A 27,393-nucleotide genomic window follows, 5' to 3' on the forward strand; every position below is an offset into this window, starting at 1 on the left:
ACTAAATCACTATACGATTAAGAACTAATTATAAACGCAGCATATCATACTACTCTGGGTATTATTACTCTGAACCCTACAAAGTTAAATTTGATGCCTTGGTTGTGTTATTCCAACTACTCATATGATTGTTCTGGTAGAGTGGTGGATGTAGTTGACGTTGTAGTGTTTATTTATTACAAATAGTAGTATCTCAGTGGCAACCTTCTTGGACAGCAAAGATTAGATTAAGTTCACTTTATTAATTTAATATGCAAATAACAAGTGTCATGTGATAATATCAGTTCTGTATTATAATATATAATTGCAAGTACAGCTAAAGCATATGTACATTAATAGCAGTTATGGAGATAACACTCCAAATACTAACAGTACTACATACGTATTACTATATACAAAATTCCTAGCACACATATTGTCACACTTGCTCTTTATAGGATTATGCAGATTTCTCACACTCAGGTGGGGGAAAGCTCCACTTCCCACTAACACAATATGAAATGGAACTACCTACAGTAGTGTAGCCTTTATTGCAGACGAAGAAAGCAGTTTGGCCATTTGGAATGATGTGTACTTGCCCATTATCAGGGTGATTCAAAGGTGGGCAGTTCATTGCTATAAAATAACATTTATTGTAAACTACACAAATAGTCACTTATGTTTGAGGATTAACTGGGCCAACATAACACACAAAACTGCACTCAAAATTGCACAAGCAACTTTGAGTGAAGTTTTATATGCCATTGCACAGGCTTACATTATTTTTCATGATTTACTTCATGTTTCTACAATAATTCAAAATTTTGTACTTAGATGAAATTTAATACCTAAACCAAGTGACTAAAAAGACTTGAACTTTATAAAAATTAGTTCATCAATTATTACACATCATTTAGTATGTATGCCTAACACCATGCACCAATAAAATGCACAACGCAGGTTATGTTTTTTGAATACACACAAATTCTCTAGACAAAGCCTCAGGCTTATTTTCATTTGATATTTTAAATATTATAGGACAAGCATGTGCTAACTAGAAAGAACTTAGTATGCTTTGAAGGCAACTAGTGGAATTTTCCAGTTTTAGTATAAAATTTTAGAAACTCTTCATAATTATACCATTTCGCCAAATTTTGAACTGGATAGGTAATAATAGTAGACCACTTCAGAGCAAAGCTTACTTGTCTGGAAGTTTACTAAGAGTCAAAACCTGTAGCTGGCTACTTTTAATGCAAAACTTCTGCTCACATGAGTATATAGGGAGACAACCAGAAATGCAAACTATGGTTTTCCAAAATCAATCTTGATGCACACCCACAGCTGCATGGCTCAGGCCAGCTGTAAGTGTACCTGGTTTTACAATCTATAACATTATGTAAAACACTGTACAAAATCACTCAGACTGTACCTTCCACAATCACAGTAATACTCTCATATGCATTTTGCTTAATTTTTCCAGCCCGGTTGCTCGCTTCACATGTGTATATATTAGCACCTGGTGTATCACTTGGAACCAGGTATGATTGCTGGTATACCTGAGCATAGTAAACCACTGCATTTCTATCACTAAACCACTGTACTGTTGGTGCAGGTACTCCATCGGCTCTACAGTATAGGAAAAATCTAGTACCAACACTGACTGTGTAGGTTGACTGGGGTGGATAGATGGTGACAGTTGGAGCATCTGTGGAGGAATGAAAATATTATTATTGGCGCATTGCATTATTCAAAAGTAGGACAAGTGGCTACTTTATACTGTAGCTTGTAGTTGTATGTGCAGTTCAAATGGTAAATTACATAGTACACAGTGCAACTTCCATATGTACATATAAACATACTGTAATTACGTATTCTACATACACACATACTTACATACGTACGTATGTACGTAAGTATGTATGTATGTGTGTACATACATGATACATACATACATACATACATACATACATACATACATACATACATACATACATACATACATACATACATACATACATACATACATACATACATACATACATACATACATACATACATACATACATACATACATACATACATACATACATACATACATACATACATACATACATACATACATACATACATACATACATACATACATACATACATACATACATACATACATACATACATACATACATACATACATACATACATACATACATACATACATACATACATACATACATACATACATACATACATACATACATACATACATACATACATACATACATACATACATACATACATACATACATACATACATACATACATAGTAATACAGCTGGACAGGCAGACAGGCATGCTACTTTATATCGAGCTACTATAATACAACACAGCTTGAAAGGAAACTTGATGCACCCATGAAAATAGCATGGTGTTTGAGGTTACCTAATAGAACAGTCACTATGGATAAGAAATGTTCACAAAATACCTAAGTCAGTATGGAATTGAGCCAGGGGTCTCTATACTTAGCTAAATCCACAGTTGCAACCATTGACCCACTGCTGGTCTCCCTCAGTTTGGCTTGGCTGTCCTCTTTGTCATCATATCTTTTCACACGAAAATTTCTTGAAGAATGCAGCCTTTTTTACAACTCAACAATTAGATAATGAGTATCCTTAAGTCCAACACATACATATCTACTATACTTACACTCAACAGTTAAGGTAGTATTCTTATCAGTAGTTGAGTTAAGATCATTAAAGGCTCGACATGTATATGTTCCATCATCAGTACGATTCACATGGTCAAACAATATCACTGATTGCATTTGGTCACCATCTGGGCCAGTGTTGTTGTAAACTAAAACATGTTCACCATCTGATATGACTTGATCACCATCAGAATTGTACCAGTAAACTTGTAATGGATGAACAGCATCAGGATCATTAGTGGCATTACATGACAGTTTTACTTTGTTGCCTTCAAGTGACACTGTATCACTGTTAATATCTGAGATGACTGGCTTACCTAATAGAACATTACATATAATACTGTTCATTACTTCCTATAATATAAAAATATTGTGTTGCACATGTTTAACAGGTTGGTATTAATACAAGAGCTATACTGTACTACAAATCAGTCAGAAAATTCATGGTTGCAGGGTGAACTGCTGTAAATGAGACTTTGCAGCACTTCTAGCTACAATCCAATAGTAAACAATTGAAGTATATGGTGTCATGTAGCATCACTTTCTAAGTACTCTGTAGCCTCTATTGAGTGTTTTAGTAGCCCCTGTGCTTACCCTGTAGCGGCCATGCTCTTACGTGAATGGGAACAGGGATAACCAGTCCCTAGCACACTATTGTGGGTAAGGTTATATCATTGCACACTTTTTGACTGTCGATAATAAGGATTGTGGACAACTCTTCAAAGTGATAGCAGCACTACCAATGAAGAGAAACAGTAATTAAGCACACTGATTATACAGGTTACAATAGTGTCTTGCTACTTTTATATACCTTGAATCAGTGGCCTCGTGGCCCTCGTCTGTATATGCACATGCGCACTTACTCAAACATTTGAAAACCAGACTTGGAGATAATCGCTTCAACTGTCAACATGTTCACTGTGTTTTTATAAACAGTATTAAGATGATAAGTTGTGAGATTTTTTAAGTGGTTTCACACAGGCCGATTTTTGCACTGCAACATTACATAATGGCCTTGTGGTCACTGTTGTGTAAGCAAAAATTCCACAATCAAATTCCTTCTTCTATAGCAAGTAATTTGATATATATTATAGGATTATATTGTAGGGTTTGTGAGTTAAAGAAGTGTCCTCACATGCATGGAATAAGTAAAACATTGGATCAAATAAACATTAAGGGCCGAGATACTACAATAGCCTGGATATTAAAAAGCTGATCCAAAATACACATAAGACAGACTAATATTTTAATATTTTCAAGCCACTGTAGCTACTGTAGCCAAGGATAACAAGCATGCATACGAAGTTTTCACCAAGGATGCACCAATTTATCTTCTTTTGCACTTACGAGCTTCTAATAAACACATTGGAGCCCTGTGCACACAGATACATGTTGGACTCCATGGTTTATGTGGTAGCGGTTACTAAAGCCATATTACATGTACACTAAAAAGTGCACATTGTATATATATACATGTAGTATTGCATATGCTATAATATTGCTTGAGTAAAACAAACTCACCATACACAGTAATAGTAGCACTATCAGATATCACACTACCATCATCATTTGTGACAACACAATGATAGACACCTTCATCTTCTTCTGCGATCACACTAAATATCAGTTTAGGTGATGTGATATTCACGGCTCTGTGGGAAGGTCTTATCCAACTATTACTAGATGACTGGTACTTCTCCCATTTGTACAGAATAGGGCCCATTCCAGTAGCTAGGCACTCCGTTGTGTCTATATCATTATTATTCTTACTGATCACGGCTGACGATGGCTGTGTTATGATTATTGGTCTAGCTACAATGCAGTAATGATACACACATCACTTCTCATACATAAACTTACTATCTACTTCAAGCCAAGCACATCTAATGTTGTTCCCACAAGCATTAGTTGCTACACAACAGTAGTAGTCTTCATATGATGTGTTCACCTCAGGAATTCTGATCACATATGACATAGAAGAGAAACTAGAATCATCTGGAGATGACCATTTCTCAATAGATGTATGCACATTTAAAGGTAGCATTGATGTGTGGTTTCTTTTCCACTCATACAATAACCCACCAAAGCTCCAAGCCAGACAATTAAATATGGCAGTTCCTCCAGGACGGACAACAACAGGCATTGGTGGGCTGATCATTCTTGGACATGGAACTGTTGATTACCAAACAATTATATGTACGTATATGTAGTCACTGTGATCAGCTCACCTGTTACATTTATGTGGACAAATGACGAATTTACTTCTCCAATATTATTCTTTGCTACACAGTAGTAATCTCCTTTGTGGTACCAGGCAACCTTTGCGATCTTCATTATGCTAACTCTTTGATTTATTGATTTAGAGGTAGAAAATTCAGCAGTTTCTGGTAGTTCTTTATGCAACCTTTTCCATGTAATTGAGACATCATCAAAGCTTGAAGCAGTACACTTTAAGACAGTTTCACCACATGTTTCTGCTTCAAAAAAAGTCTCAGGCTCTATGGCAACCTCTGGCACCATCACTATTATACATGCAATGAGAATTTTACATCATTATCAAGAATGGATCATGTTTACCTTCAATTGTGATTGTTTTATAGTTAGATACTATATCTCCAGTGGAGTTGCTCATTATACATCGATAATCTCCAGCATCTTTTGGTGTCACATTATAAATGTTCAGTTGTGATGAGTGGATCCCTTGTACTCTAGACGAAAAATTATCATTTCTTTTCTCCCACTTGTAAGAGAAACGATCCCTTTCTGGTATGCATTTCATGGACAGGTTGTAGTTATTAATGGCAAGTTGTATTGATGGAGATGTTAACACAACCGGCTTTAGAGGTGAAGCTACAATGGACATTGGTTATCATATAAGTGCCCTATGCAGCTATTTAAGCCCCAAACAAGCAGTGGGGGATTTTACAGACCAGACAAGTTTTTATGGTAAAAGTAGGTGATACACATGCGCGTGTGCCTCACGTTAATATTAATATGCATAGATTTTTTTCAAAATAACAAGTATAGAGAAAATTAGGGATTTTAAGTTCGATTAGGGATCATAGAAAAAAGTAGGGAAATAAGGGAGGTCACCTACACCTGCAGATATGACATTTAATCCCTAACTCAATCATGGGTATAGACCAAAGTAGGGATTAAATGTCCACTAGTACATCTGCAGGTGTAGGTGACCTCCCTTGTTTCCCTACTTTTTTTCTATGATCCCTAATCAAACTTAAAATTTGTAATCCATATACTTATTTGTTTACTTTATCATGACTGGTGAACCTGGCATGAAAAAAAGAATGGTACTTGAGTTAATGTTTTCTACTGAACGTGTGCCCCAACTATCAATTACTGACTCGAAAGTGAAGTGGCCATTACACTTCACTTTCAGCTATGTTGAGCCCATTACACAGTGCTATAAACAAAAAAAACAGTAGGAGAAGCACCTCTGCAATCAAAGTACGGATGATTCCCATTTACAAACATAGGGAAGCCATCGCACTACCACGAATCAACACCTTGGGCTGCCAGCAACAAGAAAGGAGGACAAAGGTAAGTCCATGATAAGTGTATTGTGTGTACTGCAGTATGCCAAAAGTTGCCTGTTGGGTTGAAGCAACTTTGAACAGTGAAGAAATCAAGCCTGTAGCCTTAGCTGTTATATATATCGAGTTACGCTTGCCTGAAGGCAGCAGGCAGGCAGGCAGGCAGGCAGGCAGGCAGGCAGGCAGGCAGGCAGGCAGGCAGGCAGGCAGGCAGGCAGTAGAAAATTTCATTGAATTAAAAGAAAAAAATGTAGCAATCTATTGGAACTATTTAAGGTCACATTGAAGGAATTTTTAGGCTTGATTATACTTATAACTAATGCTGCCAAGGCACCAGGAAGGTACTGTGAAGCTGGTTTTTGGGTGGTATTTGTTTTTGCCAGAAAAAACCCAAACCTCCATGATCCTTAATATAATACTGTATGATAAGATAGTACATACTTACTTCTACTAATGAATTTGTGTTGGAATGGACATGATGTGTGGAAAATATTCAAAATTCTTGTGAGAACTTTAATGAACTGACCCATGGAGCGCCTTGTGAATAGTAGATTCAATTCTCATTTACCAAACTACCAAAAGACTTGTTGATATAACCAGGAGCTCAGTCATAGGTGCTGCCTTTGGCACTTATAAGCTCCTGATATAACTCATAACCAGCTTATGGCAGCTGGCAACAGAACTGGTGAATACTTATTTATCTCTCCATCAGTTTTGCTAAACACATCTTCAGACAACTTACTGCAATGCAAAACCATTTAAACATTGTGCGATCAGATGCTTTATTATACTTATCACAATTGTATATACTCAGCCTCCTGATAGGAATCCTTTCTAGTCTGGCCCATATGGGTAATACATGGAACAAGTGCCAAAAGTAGTGTAACAATGTCATAGTATAATCAAGAGTACATAATAATAAAATATAAGGCAGTCTCTATATTATGTACTCTTGGTATAATGTACACTAGTCAAGTACAACAAGACAACAGAAGTAATTATATGAAGCCTTACAAGGCTAATGGGACAGCATGTTTGTAGTCATGATGAAAAACATAGAAAATTACAGAACAAAGCAAAACAATATGAAGTGTTGCAACAACAAGCTGTCAGTCTACTATTGTTGATATACGTAGGTAACATTATATTCATGTTCTAAAATCACTACCTCGTTAAAACTCTTGGTTAATTCACAGCAAACAACACCAACTGTCATCACGGCATGCTCTAGCTGGCCAGCTACACAGTCCCACAGTTCTCAAAATAATTTCATTTTTCTGTGTATGTACCACAGACCTTCAAGATTTGGTAGAGGCACCAGAGAGATGCTATTAAACCAGAGGAAGTTGGACACGATACAAGCGCTTCTGAAATTTATTACTGTTAATTGCATATTTCTAATATGTGATGAGGAGTAAGTGATAGAAGAAATGTTTGGCAATATCCACACCACGTTACCTTGTGCTTCTTAAGATAAACAGCAAATTCTTATTTCAAGGCGGGTATGCGAGTTTCTAATTCTCTTTTCGATTCCGCCTGTGAGGCCAAACTAGCGGCATCCACTCCTCTTTTTCAATACCCTGAGAGGCTTTGTTAGCATGCACATTGCTTTCTTTGACAATTATTGTGCTTAAATACATGTACATAAGGCGTACCTATAGTATTACACATGGATTCCACCCAGCAGACGCTTACACACATGATCCCCATAGATTTCAAGAGCGATTTATGTGCCTGGAGTAGTGGGGTTGAATAGGGTTGACCGGCTGAATAGACTAAACTTGAAGTGCACTCTCGAATGGTATTTGTGGAAACTTTCATGAACGCTTGGTTAAACTTTCAATACAAAATGTATGCGCTCACGTGTGCGTGTCCAACCTCCTCTACTATTATAATAAACTATGAAGCTTCATGCATCCCACAAGTCAAAGGGAACACTGATAAACAAGGGTAACACTGATAAACAAGCTTATAAATACATTTTGCATCTTTATAGCTGACAAGCACAAGGAGGTTGGTGTTGATACTTCAAAGTCTGTTGAGGTTTAGTCTTGTGGCACCACAGATCAACAACAAATTACACTGCATTTGTGAGGCTGCTGTCTGGTATTCTGAGTTATTCAGCCGCATTATTCAAACAGCTCCAAAAACCCATCACATATTGGATTGCACAACAATTAACCTTTACCACATTACATCACAAACACAGCTACACCCATCATCTACTTCTGTTGCAGACAAACACAGCTACAAAATAAACAAGTACACAGAAAAATTTGGAATTTTAAACTAGAGTAGGGACCATAGCACATCGATAAAAAGTACTGAAACAAGCTGGAGTAGTGCACGATATTAAATCACAGTAAAACAGTAAGAAGTGTTATATCCCTACTGTGCAGTGTACTTGTTTGTTAACTTTTTTTTGTAAATATTATTATTATGACTGGTGAACCCACGCATACTGCATCTGAAATGGCGCTGCGTGCCCCAGCTATATCAATTATTGTCTGAAAAGTGAAGTATACATTATGCTTCGTTATCAGTTATGTTCAACCCGTTACACAGCATTTCGGATCTAGAACTGTTCGAAAAGCACCTCTGCAATCCATGCATACCAAAAGAAATGGTGCCATGTGCCCCAGCTATATCAATTATTGTCTGAAAAGTGAAGTATATATTATGCTTCGTTGTCAGTTATGTTCAACCCATTACACAGCAGTACGAATCAAGACCTGTTTGAAAAGCACCTCTGCAATCAAAACAGCCACTATAAAAAAATATGGACGATTTCCGTTACGAAGGGAAGCCATCACGTGCTATCATCAAATCGACACTTTTTGCTGTCAGCAAAGATGAATGGGACACAAAGGAGGACACTGGTAAGTCCATGAAGGATGCATTGTACGTACTGCGGTATGCCAAAAAGCACCTCTTGGGCTGAAGTGACGTCGAACAGTGAAAAAATCAAGCCTGTAGCCTTAGCCATTATCGAGTTACGCTTGTCTGAAGGAACCAGTCAGTCAGTCAGTCAGGCAGTCAGTTAGTAGAAAATTCCGTTAAATAAATTATTTTAAAATTCAATAGCAACTTGTTGAAAGCGTTTCGGGTCGATCTGAAAGCTTGTTTGGGCTTAGTTTTACCTAACCAATACTGCCTCATTGTCACCAGGGAAAATTGAGGCTGGTTTTTGGGTGATGTTATTTTTGTGGGCCACGCCTACTCCTTTGTGGTCCCTACTATACAGTACTATTGTACTGTATGGTAAATACAGAAAGTTTTAAACTACATACAAGATTACTTGCCTTGCACTAAGGTGCTCGACAATGAACATGAAAATTGTTAGCAAGATTACATTGTCACCTGCCATTGTTGGCATTTTAGTTTCTTTGTGTCAAAATGCAAGGCTTTTGAAAGTAAAGTCAACTCACTAATTGTATGGATGAACACTCACAGTAAGTATATCATAATGATGAATGCAGTGTATGTATGCAAAAATAAACGTACTTGAAGCGTAAAGAGTAGCACTTTTTGATCTTGTTGCTAGCTTGTTATTAGCCCACACCACACAGTAATATTTTCCATTATCATCATCTGTTACATTTGGAACAATTAGACTACTACTAGTAATGTCTGGTGATGACACTTGACTAGTGGTACACTTCTCAGGTAATAGCTTATTGGAAACATGTTCTCTGTACCAAATGATGTTTCGATGACCATATCCTCCAGCAGAACATGTGAACACACCACTAAATGGAACAGCAGCACTTGTATCAGTAGGATGAGTGATGATACGAGGAGACAAAACTGTAATATATAGAGTTATATACACATACATTAGTCACATATGATGCATTGGAAACATCTCATTCTGAAATTATTGTATAATATGTGTCATCTGGATTGTGCGTTGTGTGGATTAAATACTCATATAGATATGCACTAGAATGATATACATCACTGGGAAACTAGTCGACAAATGATAATGGTAAATATCATCCACAGATTGTCACTCAGTATCCCGACATTAATCTATTACCAGAGGTGTGTCCAGGATTTTTCCAAGGTGGTTTCCAGATTTGCTAGTGAATAGTAGATGCAGAGGTCTGGGGGCACATCCCTGAACATTAAAATGCTTTAGATTCATGATTTCATGAATGGCATAAACTATTTTCAATATATGCTCAGTTCCCTTTAAAATGCTAACTGTCAACTATGGTTTATGGCTGATCAGGTATAATTATCACAAGTTAAAATTTCGAGGGGGTTTCTGAAACCTCAGAAAACCCTTTAAATATGCATCCTGATTACATATTATACTGATGCTAGTTTTAGGCCCTTTTCTGAAATGTCCATTAGTTCTTCCTGCTTAGTAGCTGTTTGAAATGACAAAAACCAATTTTCTAGGTGATTAATATTCATATATGATACTAAATTATCTCTATCTTAAGTTTAGTAACTCTAACAAAAGCATTGCATAAGCTCAAAAACTATTATATATGCTTGGAAGTGTACAATAATGCTTATCAGATTTCATAAAGTCAGTAGTACATTCCATATATGGTGCAATAAAATTACGTACCTTGAAAAGTCAGTGTAGCATAATATGAGAAACTGTTGCCAGTGAATTCACAAGTGGCTACACATTGGTATTGGCCAGCATCTTCCAGTTGCAGGTTATCAAAAGTTAGAATGTTAGTGTTTACTCCAGTGACTGTAGATGGCATATCCTTATCACGTCTTCTCCAGTGATAAGATGATGCTCTATCTGCTTCACATGTTAATGAATGGGTTTGGTTGTTAGTGAATAATGTAACTGACTGATTTGATGGAGGACTGGTTATGGTTGGATAGTCTGGATAAGTAAACAGAATATAAAACAACTCAGCAGATGTACATGAGTGTATGTGTGCGCATAGTGTGTGCGCGTGCCTGCATGCGTGCGTGCGTGCGTGCGTGCGTGCGTGCGTGCGTGCGTGCGTGCGTGCGTGCGTGCGTGCGTGCGTGTGTGAACCGTGTCAGCATCTCCTCCTGGGCAGCAGCATAAGTTGCCGGCAAATGCCGACAGCTTTTTGCACAAGTATGACTAGAGGGTTTAACTTATTCTCAGGGCACAGTCTTTGTTCTGGGTCCATCTCATTTTCTACTTGAAACATCTGCACTCTAGTGGAGAGTACTGGAGATGATCGAAGGATCTGTAGGGCTCAGACCTAATCCCAAATTTTGTCATCTACCTTCCACAGGTCCTCATTATGTTGATAGATAATTAAATTTTTGGTTAAGGAGTTGAAGAAGTTGAACATGACAATTGCTGGAATACAAGAAACCAAATGGTTTGGACAGAATGTTTGGAATGCAGATGGATTTATTTTGTTACATTCAGGGCACACTTTGCCAGTAATGATGAACCACTTTTAAGTAATGAAGGTGTAGGCATTGTGCTTGATTAGCATGCTACAGTAACTGCTGCATAGAAGAATTCTGGTGAAACTTGGGAGGCTGTCAGTTCTAAGATAGTGACAGCTCAGCTGCATATTGTGCAGCGTGGACATAGATGATGTGGAGGTTCTAGGTGGGTATCCACTGATGTCAGTGTATATGTTCCCACAACCAAGGCTCCTCTGGGTGCTAAGGAAAAGTTTGTTGATGATCTTCAATATACTTTAAATGTCCTTCCTGCTGGTGATATTGTAATGGTACTAGGTGATTTTAATGCTTGAATTAGGAAAGGGAATCCTGAAGATGATGTCAAGGAGTAGTGTCATTCATGTGCCTCTGGTAGTCCACCACCTAGGAGGTTAGGGACAGATACCAGCAGTCCCTTGAACAACATTTATTTATGACAAGGAAGAGTCAGCGGGGGAGCAGTTGAAGGAATTAAAAGAGTGTATTATGACATCTGCTGATACAGCTGTTGGAAGAAACAGCCAGATTAGTTTATTGATGCTACTGATATACTAACTCCCTGCTGGATGACAAGGCTTGAGCTCGTCAAAGGTATTTGCAGTTGCATTGTTATTCTGGTAAGCGTGAGTTCTGATTATGCCAGAGGATGGTGAAAAGGGCTGTGGATGAGACCAAGGAGGCATGGATTAGTAAGGCGATTGGTGATGCTGAGCGTGGTCAAGATGGGAAACTGAGGTGGGATTGCATTAAGAAGTTGCAGGCAGCTTTTCATGGAAGACAGCTTGCTCATTCTTTCAGACTTCAGAAGCGAGATTGTAACTGTAGCTACTATACAGGGCCTGAATAGTTCAAACAGCTATGGTATGGAAATTTTAGCCAAGTACTGAATGTAACCAGCCAGTGTGATTAAGAATTGATTGATGAAATGCTGTCCTGGGAAACAATGCAATGTCTTGATGCTCCCCTACCTCTGATGAACTGATAGCTGCTATGGAGAAAATGAAATGGGGGAAGGTTGTTTGGAGGACTGGTATCTTGCCTGAATTGATACTTTGTGGAGGCCCAGCAATAATGATTGCTGATGTTAATGAGGGAGGTATGAAAGGTAAGCATTCTGGAGATCTAACAAGATGTCAATGCTTTTGTGCGTGGTAGACAGCATCTGGATCATGGAAGCCTGGGATCCTCCACATTTCACTGTTCTTCAGGAAAGACCTTTCATATATAGGAAGGGGGATTTCACCAGGCATTCATGATTTTACAAGGCAACATACCCTAACCCACTCTGAACCACTAGTCATCTTATCCTGAGGATACTGCAACCATCTTTGGATGGGCTGCTACAGGCTACAGGTGTGTGTGTGTGCGTGCGTGTGTGTGTGTGTGTGTGTGTGTGTGTGTGTGTGTGTGTGTGTGTGTGTGTGTGTGTGTGTGTGTGTGTGTGACGTGTGTGTGACGTGTGTGTGTGTGTGTGCGTGTGTGTGTGTGTGTGTGTGTGTGTGGTGTGTGTGTGAGTGTGTATGCCCGTGTGTGTGTACAGTCATTAAAGTAAGCAAATAACAACTTTCAAGTGTAACATAATTATTGCTTTATTAAAATTGTCATGAGCATAGTTTTCCTGCTGAAACAGCAATAGACATTACTAATCTCAGGAAGCATATACAGTGTACAGTATTGTCATTTAATTTGCATACCTGGAAAATATTTTAGGATATTAAATCCACTGGGATGACCATAAGATGGTGCCCTACTAGAGCCATACACCACTGCTGTCATTGCAGCTGCTGCTGTAGAATTAGTGTGGACAATCTTAACTGCACCTTTTGATATAGATACGCGAGCACCATATGCCTCAACTCTGCCATTACATCTAATCGGCTGCCATGATTGTGATTGCAGTGACTTGTTCCCTCCATTTGCCATCAAGTAGACCATATCAGGTTGGTAATACTCTGCTAACAAGACTATGTTAATGTAGTTGTTATAGCTTGATGATTGAACAGTGGAAAGATTAATTTCATTGTTGTAGTGTATAGTAGCTGGTATTATGGTTAACATTGGATCATCAGTTGTCCAGCCAGAATAACGCCCCTTACTGTATGCAGTGCTAATCTGAGTCACCAGCACCTCCTTGTCAGAGTGAATTGCACAGTATCCTGATTGTTGATTAAGTGTAACAAATTTACCTGCATTAATGGAATAAGACTTTCGTACATTGTTACAGTACATATAGACACTGGTGGAGTCATATGCTGCCAGTACCTTAATAGTGTAATAAGTTGAGATGGTAAATGGCACAGTATAATACACTTTACCCCAATACATAGTTGCAGGGATCTGCTCCACAAGTTGTTCACAGTAACTATAACCTGAAGGAACATACCCACACTCATGACCACTAAATACAGACAATGGTTTCGTTGAAGCAATTCTGGTTCCAGTGAGGTCACTTGATGATCCAATATACACCGTTTGTAGCCTGTTAACTATGAAGGAGTACTGCTGGTCACTGGTTAGGTTACTAATAGTATCATCAATCTTAACATTGACAGTTTGGGCGACTGTTAAATTCATTACAGAATTATCCTCTGTTCCAACAATCAGCACCACACTATTATAACTGGTAGAAGGCATAGAAATCCCATAATACACATATTCAGTATTGCACAGCTTTATATTGGGTAGGGCAAGAAAAGAATCACCATTACGAGAATTCATATTCTGACCAATCACAATTATATTTCTACTGTTGGTTTTTAGGTAAACTCCCTTATTCTGATCATTGTATGAACTACAAAGAACACTTGTAGGAAGATTAACAGTTGCTGAACCAGAGGGGGTAACAGTTCCACTGTAAGAATATCCCACTCCAGGAACTTCAATTGAGTATAATGCACTCAACTCTTCGGTATTTGTCAAATAAAGAGTTGGTGAACTAGTATACTTGTTCTCATAGAATCCCAAGTAGTAGCTGCTTCCTGAAATAAAATCAGCTATTAACATTGCATTAAATTTTAGTATATACAGCACAATATTACAGTAAGTTTGCAAAATTAGTAGTGAATTTCACTACTAATTTCTGCCACAATACTCACTATTTTATGTAGTGACGTTTACTGCTTTTTCTACTTCTTGTAGTGATGCTAGTGAATGTCACTACCTATATATAGCGAGTATTGTGCCAGGCATTATTAGTAGTGACCTTCACTAGTTTGTTTTTACTACGTGGATCTGTATTTTGCTATGAATTTGATTGGCTGCTATTATATAGATCAGGATTTAAATCCTGTAGACATCCTGGCGGGTATTTGTTTGTAGCACTGCCAGTTAATGTATGGGCATCAAATTGACAATAAAAGGTCAATTAGTAGGTAATGTTTTCAACCATAATTATTGCAATGCAATATGACCAGTGAAACATCTCAATGTATGTGTATTGTAAAATATTGCTATATTGCAGAGTCGGTTGTAATGGATTGTTGTTTGTGGATAATTAGCCTTCAGGTGTTACCCTGCTAGAGGGCAGCCATCGAAGCCAAGGCCCATTTGATTGAGTAGTTATACCTACACTAGGCTTGAGCTGAAGTATAATGTAATGTATTTGATAACTGTTAGCTATTAGCAGCTTTGACTTCTGGATCTGGTGGATATGCATAACTTGGCACTTGTGCTGTCTGATGTATCTCAACATACAACCATTGCTAATAGTACTTATTCCACTAACATTCACTTTACAACATAGCCAAAGGTCCAATATAATCTGAAGCATTGTAGCTAATACAGCCTGCAATATTGTTAATCAAGAACAATATGCAATGTTGTTTTTCTAATTTTGCTGCACCCCTACTACAGTATACAATTAGAAGTAGGCAAAATAGGCTTGTGCAATTACTGCTGCATTTCTCATTATTTCTGTATTACAAGCAGTTGTCAAGGATGAGCTGTGATCTAAATTAGTTAGAGTTCAAAGACAAAGTTCTAAGTAAATTAGTAGCCAACCCTCAAGGCCTGTGAATGTGTCCTTGCTGTCACGCTTTGCTCAGGTGCCCAATACAGGGTCTTCTGAATTTTGTAGAACCCTGTTTTTCATAGTAGGGACCAACCTTTTTAATTTCTTAATTACATTGTAGTGCAAACGTTCAACCTACTACAGGTGTGTATATATGCTCAAAAATTTGTCATAATTGCTAATAAACTTACATTGTTTCAGTAGACAATAAAAGACTGAAGTTTTACCATTATGAAAAATGCACCAGTCATTTCTAACCACATTATAAAGCTAAAGTATAACAGATTTTACATGAAACATGGCGAAAAGAGTACTTCCTTGCTGGCATAATTTCGAGTGTAATAGGTATATGTGGGAATTGGGAATTATGCTATGTAGCATTATGTGATGATTATAAAACTTTAACAGTGCAGATTGCACAATTCCGTTAAAATTAAAATTGAGATACTATAGAGCAGTCAGAAATTCTAATAGAACAATCGTACAATATTGTTACTCTAACAAAACAGTCTCATAGAAATGAAATACTCTAATATAGCAACCAGCTAAAACTATTTGAAGCTGAATCATCAATGTAAATGGTCTAATATTTAACTGACGTTATTGGCCATAGAAAGTGGCATAATTTTAGGAATAAAATTAAGCCATTTCTTAAAAGCATAGTAGGTGAAATGTTCAATTTTTTCGAACATAAATAGCCTCATGGCTAGACATATGGTAGTGCGTTGTGTGACCAATTGATTGATTGATTGATTATTTATTTGTTTAGTCATTTATTTATTTAAACTCGCGGTACTTGGCAAAGCTGTTCTTCTGTACTAGAGTACACAAAGACACAACACATACACAAATAGCAACACCATCTACACACAACACTCATATACTAAGAGCTATTACAACTATATTATCAGAACAATTCAAGACAAGACTAAGCCAGCACTACACTATGTGTATATATATTGACAAGTAGAAAGAAAAATAATGCAATGTTAGCTTCATGGTCTTTTCTCCAAAGCACACCATTCATGCATTATACATATAGCTGTCCACCAGGTAAGGTAGGCCACACAGCAATTTTGATTAATTTTGCTCCAGCTGTTTGTGCTGGCTTTGGGATATGTTTTACCCACATTTTTCTCAGACACACTTATGATTATTGAAGACGGAAGCAATAATTGTATTGTTTCATTTGACTTTATTGTAATGCTCTACATAATAGAGCACATATTTTTGAATTCTGATAGAATGAAAATATGATATCCAGAATTTCTATTTGTAGATCTACTGTATCAAATTATGAATTTAGCTAGAAATTTTATTTATAAATAGAAATTACGTGAGGTGGACAGTTGTGATAGTAGCAGCTCAGTGTTTAAAAATTTGGATGTTCAGTCCCTGGTTTAAATTCTGGTAAGATTTTTGAACATTTTCATGCACTTTTTAACCCCACAGTGACTGTTCTATTAGCATATCTCAGCCCCACTATTACAATTGTCTGGTTTTTGCTTTGTAACTCTGTAGCTGTTACGTCTTTGTTTTTCTAACCATCAAAAGGTACTGCTATGATGGCTAGCCTATGTACACACCAAATTTCAAGTTATTCCTAATAGTAGTTTACCCTGTAGCATGATCCTTTTTGCATGAATGAACATTCATAGCACTGTGGACACTTACCAAATTCCTTGCAAACTTAGTATGTGAATTCACCTTTATACGTCCTTTATTTGTACCAAATTTCAAGGTAATCAAATTACACATTTAGTTTCATAGCAATTTTTGCGAAGTGTGTGAAAAGAATAATCTAAGCCCCCATAAACAAAGAAAAATAAAACTTTGGTCACCTGTATCTACCTATGACTGGTAATATTGAGTACAAAAAGAAATGAAACCTACACAAAAACAGCCAAGCTGTGAAAAAAAGATGTAGCCTTTAATAGCCTGGGTGGAAAAATTTTGAAATAAAAGGTGGCAGCCAAGAAATGGCTGTAATAATGTTAATAAATTTTGATAATGGCTCTGTTCATTATTAACATTTAGCTATATCACATTCTATTAACATTATTGCAGCCATTTCTTGGCTGCCACCTTTGATTTCAAATCTTTTTTCACCCAGGCTATTGAAGGCCGTACCCTTTCATATTCACTGCTTTAGTTCATTCATGACTAGTATAGTAAGTACTTTATAGTGCACTTAAACTTCATTATGAGCTGTTCAGCTTGCATTTTAGCTTCCTGTGTTTAATTGTGTACCCACAATTGAAGCAATCTGCATGCTCATGTTGATACACTTACATTTGGCTTCTCAGCAGCGCCTTTTTGTTGCTCTTACGATGTTATCCACAATCGAAATTCACATGGTCCCATATAAATACACTTGAAAAGCATTCCTGCAGTTTCTCCACACTTGCAGGTGAATCACCCAAGTAGAATATATTAGTTGTAACATGGGCACTTGTGATTTGCCTGAAATATATGTACTCGCACTTGGGCTGCGCCCTCGTGCTCGTGCATAATTATATTTCAGGCAAATCAGTCATGTCCATGTTACAACTACTACATATAGCTATACTAATGCACAGTTAATTTCCTACTTTAGTGGTAACTTGTCAATAGTATAATATAGTCATGATTGAAGATTAAATATTCACTAGTATAGCTGTAGGTGTAGGAGACCCCCTTCAGCTGTTTAACTACTTTTTAGTTCTATGATGCTTACTCCAATTCAAAACTCCTATACTTTATCGTTTGCTTTTTAAAACTATCATGACTGATGAACCCAATTGGCAAGCATAATGTAACAAAGGAAGAATGCAACTTTTTATTATGTGGAGTATTTGACGCAGTCCTACAACCACTACTATAGTACATTCACGTTGAGCTGAATCCTCAAAAACATTTAATAACTCATGGATGCAATTATACATGATCTTGAAATTTGGCTCATTTGTAGTACTGCTTGATCCGCTAAAAATATTTCGAAATATTTTTGTTCAAATATTTGACATACTATTTACGGCCAATTAAAATTTCCACAATACATTTCCTATGGGGAAGCCATATAAGTACAATGTCCATTACAGCCCTCCTGAACTTGTAATGGAGCCAAACCGTACATGTCTGTTGTTGACACCTTGGCTGTTACCAATAATCATCTAGTTGGCTGAAATGTTAACTCTGTTGAGAAAAATCCACTTTTAATTTTTAGCTGTTTTTCAGGATTCAGCTCAACGTGAACATACTATACCAACTTACCAAGTATACAATTGTGAAGGAAAGATCTGACTGGTTTTGGGTTGATGAGTTTTGAAAAGAAAACACAAATTTTCACGATCTCTACTATACCATCCTATGATGTACTGTGTGATGAGCAAAGCGATTCAAGCTTTTAAAAGTATGCACGAAAGGTTTAAGTAGAATTGAAGAAAACAATGCCACCAGTAGAATTTAACTCTTAAACCTCATATGTTTGGTACTATAGTTACCAGTAGACAGTTCTCATGTGGTTTATTCTGCATTCAAATGTGGTGAAAGTTTTGGTAACTACACAAAAGAACCTTCAACGTGTACTGTAGAAGGCAACTGACAGCAGTTAGTAACTTCAAGTCATCACAGATGACGATTCCTTCATTTGATGCAAAACTGCATCAATATGTGCAGTGATTGATGAGCAAATGGAATGTAGTCAGATTTTTTACTGATGTGAGTATAAACTATTACAGCATTGATTCCAAGTGACTTGTGTTGGATTCTGGTTGGCGTCAGACTAGCCATTTCTAATTGTTGCTGTGACTATAACATAAGAAAATAATCATGAGGTTTACAATCCAATTTACACCCAATTGTTGAAGTGGTTAATAATATACATATATAGTAGCACTTAAAAGGTCATGAATAAACAGTGTGTAATTGGAAGCCATAAATAAGTAATTGGACAAATAACATGACATGTAAACATGTAATTAACAAATTTTTAGCAGCTGCTGTTGTGGTGTAACTTCAGCTGTAAAACTAAATTAACATTTGGGAAAACAGAGTCCAGCAAATTTGAACTAAGCAGATTGCTGAAGAGCCAGAGACTCTCGGCTCTTCTGAGCAATCTGTGGCCCAGAGAATATTTCCTGAACTAATGCTTTACAGTAGTGGAGAAGCATGAGAAAATGAAGAGTGAAGTACTCATGGCCCAACAATGTTGTAGCCTTGAATAAATTTAGCAAAGAAAAATCCCTCCTACCCAAGATGTCACATAGGCCACAAGAAGTACACATTGCTCTGCCTTACTCAAAGGTGCTTTGCTCCTAACATCAAGTGCATTATAACAGAATGGAGAGGAGACTGAAGAGCTCTTTGGATAAACAAGAATGCTGAGTAAAACAGGAACAAAGCAGCAAAGCAAGTTTTTGCTGTCTTACATGGCAAATGCAAGTACAGATTTAGAACTTATGCACTGCTTTGTACAGTATATATGGGCAGAATGTTTATTGTCAATGATACAGTGATGGATCTGGGGAAAGGATTTCAAGGGCTCCATGGAAACCCCAGTGTTTGCCTGAAGCATTTAGCTACATTAAATTTTGGAGAACCCAAACTTAGTTTTAATGATCACTACTGTATAACCTTTTTAGTGGCCAAGCCACTCAATTAGCTAGCTACAAAGCCAATCAAAACTAGTCGCCCATCTTTAAGTTCATTAAGCACCTGATAGTAGTATTCAGGCTTCAAACATTTCTACAAGGCCTTATATGGTAAGATTCAACTACAAAACAATGTCATCATGTAGTGATTTTTACGGTATACTGCAGTGCATAACTAGCTAGGTTACATGTGGGCTGTAGATAGTAGCCTTACCTCCTCATCTGTATCTGCCACTGTGGTAGAAGTGTACCTTTTCTTGGTTCCTAAAAATAAGTCTAATGGATGAGGAGGTTGCATATCATCATCATCATCATCATCATCATCATCATCCTCATGACTAATTGGTACTGGTGACTGCATAGTCAGACTTTGTGCCTGGTGAGTTTCAGATCTTTTGATCTTCACAAGTAGTAGTTATGGGCAATTGTTTCTCATTTGGGAAAGGAAACTATTGGATTTTAGTGGTTGAGAGAAAATTGACATAACTATATAGTTACCAGTGGCGGATACAGGGGGGGTTGCAATGGTTTCAGCTGAAACCCCCTCTGAAAAAGTGCGCGTGCCCCCAATTTATTTGCGATTCGTGTGAGTGATAAAATCACCAACAGTTATGCATAGTGTATCACATTGTGACCTTTTCTACTGGCCAAACTTAATTACTTTTGTCTTTGAAATCACTAAAAATGGTATTACGGCGTTGAAGCGTGTTAAGCGCCTCTAAAATAATTATTGTTTTAGTGCTGTTTTGCTTCAAAACTTTCTGCGAAGGCCTGGATCAACTATGAATCAATGTTTTGGAGTGATTTTTATGATTCACTATAGATCTATGTAGCTATAGGCCACTGAGCTATATAAGACCGAGTTAATAATCCCAGCTGGAGTAGGATCAGTTATTGAAAACTTCCTGAAGCTGAAACCCCCTCTGAAAATTCCTAGATCCGCCACTGGTTACTGATCAGAATGTTTTTTTTTTAAATTGGCTGATTGAATCTCTTGTGGTCTTGAAATTGAAATATGCTTTACAGGGGCGGATCCAGAGTTTGGAAAGGGGGGTGCACTTTGCTGAAAAGTTGAAGACCCAAAAAAAAAGAACAGGTCACAGCAACAATGGCTGCCCTTTACCAAATGTATTTACTATGAAGTATATAAAGATCCTTATTCAGATCCTTATTCATAGCTTCATAGTTAAGCTACACTGCCCCATGAACACTGTGACTGCTTTAGAGTGACTGCTCTGAGTATCTCGATCTTGTATGCAATTTTTATTGAAAGGGGTGGGGGTACGTACCCCCTGTTCCCCCCACACTGGATCCTCTGTTCCCCCCACACTGGATCCGCCACTGCTTTATTGATGCATGAATGTAAACAGTTATAACATGGTGTAAAGTACTGTAAACAGCTGCTAACCATTTGCCAACTGTATATAACAGCTGCTAATCAATATGCCCCCTACATCCACAGTGTATGTAAGTACACCCTAAACAAGCTTTGTATCATGTAACACTGTACACAGACCACCTCTCTCTCACACACTATTACACTTGCAATCAACCAACATATCCAGTGACGTGGAAGACTGTAAATGGGCTTTTAAATAACAATAATAATATTACTGGATTGGACTACTGGACTGACTTATTTGGTTTTACACAGTACTTGAGTGGCTTGTGAAGAAATTTCAACACTGAACAGTAAATACAGTATGAAAAAATTACTGTAAAAATACAGTGAGGAAGTAGTATGAAATATAATATCCACTATGCACTAAACTATACATGAAATCCCCACTTTTGATGTCTTGCTTTATGAATGCAGAAATATCAATCCTGTTAAGGAAACCGATTACAAACATTTTAGCTGTTTTTTCCTTAATCACATAGTGATTTAGTTTGCCATACATTTGTTCCAATAGTAGGCCAGGAGTGCCCAAATCACATAGTTTGTTTATGAAATTGCATTGAAAAACAGCCAATGAAATAACAGATTCACCAAAGCCATTTAAGTGCAACAAGAAAGTGATACAGTGAATGGCCAATCAAATTAGTTGACAACAGAAACATTTTAAGCACAACAAGTATGGATATTTTGAGTAACCAAACAGAATTGTTGACATATGACGCCTTTAACTGATGATATCATAAGTAGCCAATCAGTTAAAAAATCCTTTAAAGTGCTGAAACAAGGATGAAGGGCCAGGAAATCTGCAATCCTTTGGCCCATCGTTTAAAACAGACATCTTGTAGATTGCATGGCTCCGACCCTGCCAGTCATCTTAGTTTTCTTTCGCACAGCTGGCAAGTAGCAGCGGTAGATTTGCAAAACTCAATCCCAGCTGAAATATTATTGCAAGGAGATATTGCAGGATGGAAAAATGTTGAAGATATTCAGAGCTTTATTAGTGCATTATGATGACAATAGCTGTACACTATGTGTGTATACAACGAGGTTTATTAAGCATAATAAAAAGTGTTCACAACTCATTTATTTGTAGCTACAATAAGCCAAATTAGTTCAATTGCATGGATTCCATTGTGTGACACAGTATCTAGTCTGCTTTATAGCAGATACCAACATTTAGATGTATTGAAAAATGCTTCTTTCACTATGTTAAGCACACTTATTTGATTGTTGCACAACTTTCTAATGTTAATTGAAATTGTTAGTCACAGGAGTTTACAGGCCCAGGGTCTTGTAAATCCAGGGGTGGATCCAGGATTTCACAAGAGTGGGTGTTAATAGGAAAACAAGTGTGTGAAGCAAGCTCAGTGGAGCATTCTCTATCTGAAGGGATCTGGGGCATGCCCCCTCCCCCAGGAAAATTTAACCTTCTCAGATTGAATTTGGTGGCACTATACAGACATAAGCATGTGTATAATTGTCAATCTCTAGTAGTGTTAATGGGCTCTCACGATCAGTACAAATGGTGTAGCGTAAATGCAACAATACAGTGGAATCCCTCTAAGACAGACACCATTCGGGAATTTATTTTTGTCCTTTGAAAGGAAACGTCCTTAGTTCAGGGATGTACAGTAGGCTGCAAAAAAAAGTTTACGTTTTGTAATTGTAATTACACTGTTGTAGCGTAATTACAAAGTGTAATTACGAATTATGCTCTATTGGTAACTATGAATATGTTGTATATATGGCTGGTGAAAAACTACTTTTTTGCATAATTACGGATTATGGTCAAAGTGTAATTACAGTACAAACATGGTAATTACTTAGTAATCACACCGTAATTACAATTACGAAACGTAAACTTTTTTTTGCAACCTACTGTATAAAGTACTAGTATCATTGATTTGGGACCTAGACAGACATCCTTTAGATTGTCCACAATTCAGGGGCAGTGTTGGGTAGTTACTTTTTAAAATTATTTCATTACTTATTACTATTTCTTGCAATAAAACTATTTAGTTACCAGGGGCAGATCTAGGGGTTTTCTGGGGTTTCCAAAAGCCGGTGAAATGTATTCAAGCATGCATTTTGCAAAGGCACAAGATGTAGATCCAGAGCAAGATACTCTAATAGAGCAGTCAATGACTCTAATAAAGCAGTCACATGCAGTAATAGAGAAGCAGTGTAGCAAGCTATATAATTATGTAGCTATAAATAAGGATTATTATGTACTTTATCAGTGATATAGTTAGTGCAGGGCAGTTGTTCTCAGCAGGCAGCTAGCTACTTTCTTTCTGTTTGTCTTCACCAAAAGTCTATATATAGTTATGCTCCTGATCAGAAACTAGTCACAAATAATCCTGGAGCCACCTAATACTATCCATAAAATAAAATAAATATTAATACATATGTCTGCACAGCCTTAAGCTGTCATGTGTGCAACTACCACCTATCACATGACATGATCGCATTGACGGACAATGCGTAGATGTTGGTTATAATTGTATTCAAGATGCTTCATTTATTACGTTGAGGTGGGCTTTATTACTGCTTTGTTACTTCACTGTAAGAAGGTCCTCATTGGATTAGTAACGAGATTAGTAACTTCGTTACTTGTAGTAATATACTTACTTAATAGCTATTTCAGTTATTACAGTAACTTCATTACTTTACTAGTTTTTATAGCATATTTCGATATACTACTTAGATACCACAAAGGGTAATAATATTATGTAACACATTACATAAATAACATGCTATGTTCAGGAGTGTCCTTTAAGAGATGTTCTACTGTAGCTATATGGTTCAAGTTTGAAGTTGAATTTCAAGGGGTCTGCATGGGGTGCAATGACCTCCAGGAGCTTTAAGAGGGCAATGTAATGCCCCCATAGAATCACTAATGGTATGGAATTTGGTTTAACTCATCCATTCTTTAGAATGAAAATTTGAAATTTTGTCATAAAAACGGGATGTTGCACTTTTAGTTGTACAATGCTGGTGAAGAGATCTTTTAAAAACCTACGCACATGTAAATGTACATGTACACTAACTATAAAGTGTGTGCTGTGTCCTCAGACACATGCTTCCACAACATGGAAGTTTGGGAAATAAATTACAGTAAAAAGGCAATCACTAATATTACTTAAATAATAAAAACTTATGTTCAATTATTCAGTGCAGCTATGGTATCACAAATTGTGTCATTTTACCAGGGAAGGTTTAGTATAGAGAAATTCACTTGCACACACGTGCACAATTCCAGAAACGCTAACAGTGCTGGACAGCCACAAAACTGTGACTTTTGTTTCATAAGGCCACTATTAATTTTGGTGATTTCTGTACATGTTTTTCATCAGAAAAGTTCCAATTGTAGAGTGCGGGTGGGCAGGTCATTACCATGATTCTTAGTACTTTCATACCTCAACCTTCTGCATAACTGGCAGTTACTGTAGCTATAATTATACATAATTCTATACATATCATTGGATTTTACATGGTCCACTTCAGATGTAGCTACCTACGTATATTGCACCTATCAATGTCAACCCCCACTCCCATCCCGGGCGTCCCCATACTTCTACTGGGGATTGACATCTATATTTTCCCTCACCCCTGGGGCTTTTGATAGTGGCAGTTTGCTGAACCAAAAATCATTTTAACCGTTAATCGGCCAACATCTATTTCCCCATACATTGTTTTTACATCTAATCAGTTGAAATGTTTTTTGTAGCTGAATGGAAAGTGTTATGTCTAAACCACCCATTTTTATCAGTTCAGTAACTTCTTAGCAAAAGCTAGAAATATAAATTTCCATAAAAGGATCTTGTTTATACAAGACGACAATAAATTTCCATTTATATTCCTATTTTTTCATGTGCCAATGAATAATTTTATTCCTGCCATAATATCATTATAGAATATTCTTTTCTGCTCCTATTCTCTGCTTGTAGCTGAATATTGTGGCTATCAAATGCATTGGCAGATCTAGGAATTTATAAAGGGGATTTAAAGTTTAGAAGGTGGACATATACACTAAGATGGGTGAGTGAGCACTCACTTCATATGCATGTGCTAGGGGGTCTGGGGGCATGATCCCTCCAGGAAATTTTTGAAAATTTGAAGCTCTGAGACTGCATTTGGCAACAATTTTAGTGTGAAATTTTCTATAACTATATATTTACGGAGTCTATTTAGAGTTCTGAGCATGCACATCACTTATTATAGGCGCATGCCGCAATAATTAATTAAAATACTCAGCTGTTGCATAATCATTTTTTCAAAGGGGGTTCCTGTAGAAACCTTGAAACCCCCCTAAATCTGCCACTGCAATGAAACACCAAAATTTTCCATTAAATCTACCATACTTCTGGGAAAAAAATATTATTTACATTTAAATATACGTATCTGTAATCACAATCATAAGTGGATTATTCTATGATCATACCAATTTCTCAATTGGTCACTGGACAGCAGAGAACTAGTCCTGAAAATTTCATTATGGTTGCTTAATGCATGTAGGAGATAATAGCAATATGTGAAGTAGTGTAAAATGATTATGCAATAAAAAAAATACTTGAAATCCCCTGTAGAAACCCCTCTTTCGAGGTGGGGACATAGTGGGGTTTTGACAAGCTTCTTACCCCCAGTACTGGGAAATTTGACACTACACTTTAAAATCCCCTGTATTGCCCCACCCTACCCGGGTGGGGGAAGGGGGGCATGACATTGATAGGTGCATATAGTCATCCTTTGTGAAAACAGTGGCCAAGACCACAATTCGTTTCCTGCAGCTTTTTTAGCAGTCTGCAGAATTAAAAACTTTTTGATAGAACGTAAAAGAAAGAAGTCATATAAGTGGACGCTAAGTCTTGCGTGGCCAGCCCGCTTTTTCTCGGAACGGCCCTTATCGATTAAAATCATAAGCGCCTGCTCGAAAAAGAATTTTAATCGGTAAGTGCCGTGCCAAGGACTTACTGCTGTCACACGTTGTACGGCGAGGACTCAGCTATATTAAAATCAGTAGATAGCCAGCTGTAGTCTCGCGTGGCCAGACCGATTTTTCTCCCACGGCGCTTATCGATTGGAAATTATAGGCGCCTGTTCCAACAGGCGCTTATAATTTCCAATCGATAAGCGCCGTAGGAGAAAAAGCGGTCTGGCCACGCGAGACTAAGCCAGCTGCATGTAGCTTTTATCACATGTACTTCAGCTGGTTTCCGGCTAATGAGTAGCCTCAGTGGGTGTATCCGCCCTTCTGGCTGTCAGATTATGGCAGATAGCTCACCACATGCTGTTGACTGTTTACCTCGCTGTTTACATGTAGACTTAGCTACCTATTCATTACGACCTACTGTACCTTTGCTGCAGCGAATAGAGAGGAATCCCAACAGCAGGATCACTGTAAAAATCATTGTTCAAGCAGCCACGCAAACGGACCACAAAGAGTTCAGTATGGTGCTCTGGCTCAGCTACCACTAGACTAAGTAAGTGTCTAGATTTATATACTAAACATAAGTGTTACAAAGGAAAGCGGAGTAAAAAAACGGACTATCATTACAATAATTATTAGCAATTGATTTAATTTATTTGTGTAAACTCTGGAATTCGGCCAAGGCCATTCTTCCATTCCAAGGTATACACACATACATATGCAGTTACACACATTCCAGTACAAAGCAAATACAAAAACAGCAATGTAGCAAGCTATATACAAA

General features: G+C 37.3%; 1 protein-coding gene across 1 annotated transcript; it reads right to left on the reverse strand.

The window, feature by feature from the left end:
• Window positions 1-267: 267 nt before the first annotated feature.
• On the reverse strand, window positions 268-27,149 carry LOC136255814 (hemicentin-1-like). The gene is made up of 11 exons (XM_066048709.1): window positions 27,036-27,149; window positions 13,335-14,618; window positions 10,817-11,089; window positions 9,739-10,041; window positions 5,261-5,533; window positions 4,912-5,205; window positions 4,544-4,855; window positions 4,205-4,495; window positions 2,683-3,000; window positions 1,409-1,684; window positions 268-615 (listed from the first exon to the last, which is right to left on the reverse strand). The coding sequence occupies exons 1-11, from the start codon at window positions 27,088-27,090 to the stop codon at window positions 440-442; spliced, it is 3,855 nt and encodes a 1,284-aa protein (XP_065904781.1). The 5' UTR covers window positions 27,091-27,149; the 3' UTR covers window positions 268-439.
• Between the last annotated feature and the right edge of the window lie 244 nt (window positions 27,150-27,393).

This window comes from Dysidea avara, chromosome 5, assembly GCF_963678975.1.
Source record: "Dysidea avara chromosome 5, odDysAvar1.4, whole genome shotgun sequence".
Classification (NCBI taxonomy): domain Eukaryota; kingdom Metazoa; phylum Porifera; class Demospongiae; order Dictyoceratida; family Dysideidae; genus Dysidea; species Dysidea avara.

Bases quoted from the DNA above. Each gene is read 5' to 3' on its own strand.
- LOC136255814 (XM_066048709.1), bottom strand. From the start codon at position 27,090: ATGATTTTTACAGTGATCCTGCTGTTGGGATTCCTCTCTATTCGCTGC. The intron at 5,534-9,738 runs GTACGTTTATTT...TGTCCATTGTAG, and splicing joins TGCTACTCTTTACGCTTCAA to CTTCACCTCTAAAGCCGGTT. The intron at 3,001-4,204 runs GTGAGTTTGTTT...ATGTTCTATTAG, and splicing joins TGCTACTATTACTGTGTATG to GTAAGCCAGTCATCTCAGAT.